Source organism: Malurus melanocephalus, unplaced genomic scaffold, assembly GCF_030028575.1.
Source record: "Malurus melanocephalus ecotype Western Australia unplaced genomic scaffold, MMel_1.1 scaffold_423, whole genome shotgun sequence".
Lineage (NCBI taxonomy): Eukaryota > Metazoa > Chordata > Aves > Passeriformes > Maluridae > Malurus > Malurus melanocephalus.
In genome coordinates this window covers 540,955-547,909 of record NW_026623655.1, presented here as the reverse complement: position 1 = coordinate 547,909, position 6,955 = coordinate 540,955, and the positions used below count along the sequence as shown (strand labels likewise).

Genomic DNA, 6,955 nt, shown 5'->3' with positions numbered 1-6,955 from the left:
CCTGCCCGGCGCAGCGCGGGGGCCGCTTCCCCCTCAGCGTTGCTGCCCGCCCTTAAGAGCGGCGCGCCCAGCCCGGCTCAGCCCTGCCCTGTCCTGCCCGGCGCAGCGCGGGGGCCGCTTCCCCCTCAGCGTTGCTGCCCGCCCTTAAGAGCGGCGCGGCTCAGCCCCGGCCCCACACCGCCACACAGCTCTGCGGCGGCGCTGCGCTCCTCGGCGTTTGTTCGGGACGGCGGCGGGGACACCCATGGGGCACGGGCGGCCCTAGGCTGCCCGCCGGCCGCAGCATGCCGCTCCCTGTGCGCCCGCTGTGGCTCCTGTGCCTCTGCAGCCTGTGCCGCGGGTACTTCGAGGGGCCGCTCTACCCCGAGATGTCCAACGGGAGCCTGCACCACTACTTTGTCCCCGACGGGGACTACGAGGAGAACGACGACCCGGAACGGTGCCAGCTGCTGTTCCGGGTGAGCGAGCAGCGGCGCTGCGGCGCGGCGGCACCGGCGGCGGGCTCCGGGCTCAGCCTGCGGGAGGAGCTCACCGTGCTGGGSCGGCAGGTGGAGGACGCGGGCCGGGTGCTGGAAGGCATCGGCAGGAGCATCTCCTACGACCTGGACGGCGAGGAGAGYTACGGAGCCTACCTGCGCCGCGAGTCCGCCCAGATCAGCGACGCCTACTCCAGCTCGGACCGCTCGCTGAGCGAGCTGGAGGGCAAATTCCGGCAGGGGCAGGAGCAGGGCGGACGGGAGGAGTCCCGCCTGGGAGACAGCTTCTTGGGGCTGCTGCTGCACGCCCGCGCCCTGCTCCGAGAGACCCGCCACGTCTCCAGCGGGCTGCGCGACAAGTACGACCTGCTGGCGCTGACGGTGCGCAGCCACGGAGCCCGCCTCAGCCGCCTCAAGAATGATTATCTCCGCTCCTGAGAGCCACCCCAGCCCTGCCGCCAGTCCCCTGTGTCTGCCTGGAAGAGCACCTCCTTGGACAAACCCTAAGAATCAGGGCTTTTCGACCTCGCGTCAAGTCCGACCTTTGAATGTCACCTGAACCTGCCTTGAGAAGTGCCGCATTTACTCATCTTTGAACGCTTCCAGGGRTAGTGACTCGACCAAAATGCATTCTCCTTCGTGGAAAGACCTTATTTATTTTGTTTTTGCTTTCTAAATACATAGCACAATTCTATAAAACCGGGAGTTTCGAGGTATGTCTAAGTTAATRTCCCGTATTCCGAAATCTGCCGTCTGTTACTTCATTCATCTTTGGTTGCAAAGTGAAGGAAGCGTTGTCATCTCGGATTCCCTGTTGTTCGTTTGTATATCACCTGTTCTGCCATAAGTGTAGTTGAAGTGAGGTGCTGGCCAGCTCCTTCCAGACTCCCGTGTAGCAAATGCTTAAATTGCTTTTGTTGTTAGCCCAGGGTGAAACCTCTGGCCCTCTGTTTGCTTTCTTTGTAATGGTATGTATCCTATGCAAGTTAAACGTTCCACTACATAAAACTGTGATTTTTCATTTGCGTTTGGAAAGATGGGAACCATTCTGGCAGGATTTGTACTTCCAGGCTTGCTTATCTGTGACTCTAAGCTGTCATAACCCTAAGAACCAGCCAAAAAAAAAAGCTTATGTCAGATCCTGAGAATGCCAAGATTATTTTTTAATAGCAAAAAGAATGAGCCCTAGTGGTGAATTACAGTTTTGGATCSCAGGTTTGAGAGCCAGGAGCACGTTTCTAAAGCAGACGAAAAGGTTTTGTCTGTGCCAGCACAGTGACTTTTCTTGTTGGCGACTTTGTACTTTTGCTAGCTAAGCTRTTAATAAAACTATTTGTGGTCCTAGACAATAGCAAAAGTGCCCAGTGGGAAGGAGGGTGGGGGTTATTTGGGTTTCTAGACTCATTTAACTGATAATTTGGAGTAATGTGGCTATTAGGGTACAGATACTGCAGGCAGATTAGATGTTTGGATGAAARAAGTTCATGGGTTGTTGTAATAAATATTTGAAAACAATGTTATAAGTACATTTGTCTTATTAGTTTCCGAGATGCTCTTAATTTTAAAACATTCAGTTGAAATGTGCCTTTTCAGCAAAAGAATTGCAAGTTTGTAGCCCCTRCCAAGTGAAATAACTTGCTTTTTAGGTAAAACAAATAAAAATTTACACACGACGTATGCAAGTTTCTTTAAAGGAACAACACAGAAGGGCTTGTTGGGCAGACTTTTGAATTTGTAAGCCTTTTGAAGCACTTAGGAGCCCCATGGCACTGGAAGAGAAGCTGACGCACTTTGGAGGTGTGTTCTTGTTAATCCTGCTGTCATTCAGTTACACTTCACCACTTCATCTGCAAACCATCCAGTGGTTTATTCACTGCAGGGAATTATTCAGCTGCACAGTGGCTCAACAAAAGTCAGCAGGGACCAGAGCACTGAAGGCACCGGCAAAGTCTCACAAGGGTAGGTTCTTACAGAACCAGGCTCATTTCGCTGAAGGCAGTGAGATGGAGCCTGCTAGCAAGATACTTTAGATGCCACTTTGCATTTTTGAGTCCTCAGTATCTAAAGATTTGCTAAAAAAAATAAAGGAAATGTTTTATTGGTTGACTCTTTATTGGTTGACTTTTTATTGGAACCACGCTGTTATTTTCCTGTTGTCAAATTAGAAAGGATGACAAGTTCTAGGTCTTAAAAATGGGTTTATTTGTGATACTTTCCTTGCCACTAAGGGTGGATGGCACAACACAAGAGTGAGCTGAGTTGACTGCTCACTATCTCAGCAAACCATATGGCATTTCTGAGCTGGACCAGCCTTCAGAAGTGCCTGAGATCAGTCTCCCCCAAAGATGTCATGCAGTTCCATTTGTGCCCAGAGGCTTCTTGAAGCAAGTTTTTAGTCTCTGTTTACCTACTTTGAGTCATTGGCTGTCACATGAATTATAAACATCAGTAAATAAACTAAAATGGCATGACCGTGCTATTTTTTTGGGGTATATAACAGCAGTATTCAAATCCTGATGGAAAAATGGTGGTTGTAGTATAAAACACAGCTTCTTGAATATGCTTTAGGCAGCTTGACTATTGTAGTTGCAGTAGCAAACTTCTGATCGAGCTGAAACTATTCCAATGTATGCAACATACCAAAAGAGTAAATGTTTGCAGAATGCTTACTTTCCAAAGCAGAAGATATGTGAGTATTTACAGTATAACTTGTTCCACTCCATGCCCTGTAAATTGTTTTTAATGGAGCAAGACTATGGTGCTTTATAATCCACACTCATGTTTCGGATAAAAAAATATTAATTTCTGACACTTTTTTATGTTGCAGTAAAATAGAAACATTTTTATTTTTTAATTATGGCAGATTTCTAATTTTGTTTCAGTAGCATTGATTTTTAAAGGCTTCAAATGTTTCTTTAAAAAGAAAATGAAGGCATCTTGAGTCTGGTCTATGTGTTAGTTCACACATTTAAGAAAAATGGTCAATCTTATGTGGATTTAATGAAGCCAATACAAAAATCTTTCAGGACATTTAAATCTACTAGAATTTGATTTACATAGTTYTGGCTGGTCTGAGCAAATGTGTATGTTAAACATATAATTGTTGAGTCAATGCTGATGACATGAAATGGTTTTTATAAAGCTGCCTGCAAGAACTGCGTGCTTAGTGATATTCAGAATTTCAAAGTTTTAAATTCAATTTTTTCCTTTAAAAACCATTAAAACTATATTGCAATACTTTTTGCAATCTTATAAATGTCCTGCTTTTGCTTTTTTATCTAATAAAACTTATTTATTTGGAAGGYACGAAGATCCCTTGMGTTTATACAGSCTAYTTCAAATAGAAAAGGCCCTTTTATMMCTGAAAATTTGGTAATTATTTTTARGCAGAGAGCTTTAAAAGGATGATTGTAGCAGCTGTTTTGACCCATTATGTCCTCCTGTTGTGTTTAAATATTGCATTGGTATTGGACACTTTTTTCTTTTCTTCAGAATGCAAAAGTTTGAGCTAAAGTTGAACTGACTTAGTGGGGGTTTTCTGTATATTTTCAAAACATGTATTATTTCTGAATTTATTAAAGAGCTGAAGGTACTGAAGAGCCAAATACTATTTTCTGGGGAAAGAAATGCTGCAGCTGGAACAGTCATAGAGACTTTACTTAATACTTCAGTTTTCCATCAAGAGGAACAGATTTCCCAGAGAAGCTGTGGATACTCCATCCTTCATCACTAGAAACAACCTTGTGAGCTACAGGGCTCTGAAATTGTGTATTTTGGGGAGAAATTCTGTTGGATGTGTCTATTCCTGTTGCTGTGGCTGTTTATTGTGATGGTCCTCACGTTGCTTTACCAGTTTCTTGCTAATTTTTCTTKAATATCAATTTTGTGATTATTAAAAGAAGTTTTCAGCTAACAGTGAAGTGTTGTCGAGTGAAGTGCATTTCACAGCCTCTATTCTTGAATTCARTCTGTCATTTTCCTGTCTTTTAAAACGTATTTTTACTCACAGATCATTGGGGAATTTATTTAAGTTTTATTACCTACATTTTTTTTTCCTTTGGTGAACCATTAGCAAAAAACTGTTCAATTTGTGGGTCTGTATTTCATTCCTATAGTATGTAAAACTGGCAAAAAGCCCTGACTGTGCTACATGTTTTTTTTAAAAAAAGCTTGTGTTAGAACATATGTGTTTAAAAAGGCTAAAACTGCTTATTTTGGTTTTTTCATTGAGTTGTCATCCTGCCTACAACATCAATTTACAACTGGAAAAGGCAGAATTTAATGACTAACTCTGCAACAAGGAAAACATATGGTCTCCATAACCATTACATTTTTAACGATGTGGCTTGGACAGAGTCATTCATGTCTGTGTGGAGTCATTCCTGCTTGAAAAGTGCCTCACCTTGGGGAGGTATTGCTGGCAGTCTCCAGCATGCCATTAACATTCTTTCATAGGGAAAGACAATGCCAAAAGTACCATATTTTCTCAGATGACAACCTTCCTTAGACTTTTAAGTGCTTAGAAATTGTCTGTATAGCAGTCATTGTTCACGTCTGCACTTTCTTTGGAATCATTATCATTTGGAATCATTTTAAAAGATTCATTATGCAGTGCTAGATATTGTGAAGTACAAGATGACCAAAAAAGCAATGTACTCACATCATATTTTCCATATATTTTCCATGTATTTTCCACTCTGCAGATTTTTCCCTGTAACAGGAGTCACCAACATGGAGTCATTTTAATGTTATAATAGCGACTTATTAACACGAATAGTTTTATATTATACATTTTGTGTATAATGTAAATACAATTATTTACATTAATTGAGACACACTCCAAACAACAAAATGTTTTTTTTCTGTCCATTTGTTATATCTTCTCAAAAATAATGTGACTGTGGTTTTCAGTTTAGTGTTAGGTTTTAGTCCACGACAATGAACTCAGTGGACTTTTAGTTTTAGGTTCTCAGCTGAATTTATCTAAGACCTCGTTATGCCTTTTCCTGGGTGATGATAAATTCTTTCCTTTACATTTCTGTGTGGGCAGTTTCTTGGGTAATGAAGAGGAGTCAATTTTTCATTATAGCAGGCTTTATCCTTTTTTTAATTAATATTATTTTGTTCCTAATTTAATRCAATTCAACTGAGATTCGTATTAAAAATCAGAAAAACATGACTTGAAGATCTAATCAATTTCTGTGTCTAAGAAGGAAAACATCCAGAGGGCATGTTGTAAYAAATGTTTTTAGTCACTCTGAAATGGGTTTTCATTTTAACAGTGACACTGTGATATGAATAACTGAAGGAAAATAACGAACAGCCTCTTTATTGTTATGGGATTTCTCTTGGCGGGTGAATAACCTGAAGAATTGGTTTACAGTGAAGACAGAAACAGAAGTCTAATGCAAACACTACAGTGTATTTAAATAGTAAATGCTTAATTTCACCACAAGGGAAATCTTTTTGCTGTAATAATTTTCACACTTCCTCTTGCAGAACCAGCAAACTGAATAATACCAAAGCTCMAGTGCCTGATTCTCTTCTAATTAGCAGTGGTGATACGCAGTCACAAGTTCATTGACTTCAATAAACAGACATAAATGAAAGAGCTGAGTGTGTCTTGGGGCAGTGAAGCAAATAGATTCACATATTGAAATAAACTCTGGAAGGGTTCAGCGTGAGGGAGGTCACAGTCCCAAGGCTCATCACCACGCTGGTGCCAGGTTTGTACACATTCCCCACAATGAAGGGGACAGAAGGAGAGGTTTTGGGCTGTGGCATCATCCTGGTCAGAAGGAGTAGAAACAAAAGCTGGCCGAGATGCTGGGTGGATCGAATCGAAGGGATTTTTGAGCAGAYGTGTCTGAGTACCTGCTCCCTAAGCGACATTGCTGAAGCCTGGGCAGTCCCAAGGGAGGGTGCAATCATTCTCCTTTCGCCGGACTGACTTCTTCCATGGTGAGCTGCTCTCGGTGGTGTTTTAGGATCTCCTGAGGGCTCTCTGGCTCTCACTGTTCCACTGCCGAGCCCAGAAGGTGGCGGGTGGTGACTGTCACCCTCACAGGGCTCGGAGCCCCTGAGGCCGGGCYGCACAGGGCCGGGACGAGGGAGGAGCTCTGCCCTGTCCCCAGCGCCTTCTGCCGGAGCTCCACGGCTCCCAGCAGCTCAGCATGAGCCCGGGCATTCGCAAAGTGGAGAGTTTGGGCTATTTTGTGTGCGTGGAGTGGGAGGATGGCGGGGAGAGCCGATATCCGTGTGTGTGGCTGAGGGACAGCTGCCCGTGCTCCCGCTGCTGCCTGCCCTCAGCCGGGGCGCGCCGGCTGCTCCTGCAGGAGCTCGATATCAACATCGTGGCCCWGCAGGTCGCTCTGACAGACAAGAAAAAGGTATTTAAAACAAATCGTTCCTTCATCTTCTCGCGAAATGCGCCCGGCGATGATCATCGGTCTAAATTCGAGACGGTTCCGAGTGACGCT

General features: G+C 44.0%; 2 protein-coding genes across 3 annotated transcripts in view; both read left to right on the top strand.

Annotated features, from left to right (window-relative positions):
* The first annotated feature begins 95 nt into the window (after positions 1 to 95).
* On the top strand, positions 96 to 3,804 carry FIBIN (fin bud initiation factor homolog). The gene has a single exon (XM_057379773.1). The coding sequence runs from the start codon at positions 285 to 287 to the stop codon at positions 912 to 914; it is 630 nt and encodes a 209-aa protein (XP_057235756.1). The 5' UTR covers positions 96 to 284; the 3' UTR covers positions 915 to 3,804.
* A 2,440-nt stretch (positions 3,805 to 6,244) lies between these two features.
* The window catches only part of BBOX1 (gamma-butyrobetaine hydroxylase 1), a 12,546-nt gene continuing 11,835 nt past the window's right edge, over positions 6,245 to 6,955 (top strand). The window contains exon 1 of one of the 2 annotated variants that reach the window (XM_057379772.1): positions 6,245 to 6,437. In XM_057379772.1, the coding sequence (XP_057235755.1) occupies positions 6,435 to 6,437 (3 nt within the window). In that variant the 5' untranslated portion in view covers positions 6,245 to 6,434. Of the gene's footprint in view, positions 6,438 to 6,545; positions 6,866 to 6,955 lie in introns of those variants that run through there. The other variant, XM_057379771.1, reaches the window with a different exon arrangement.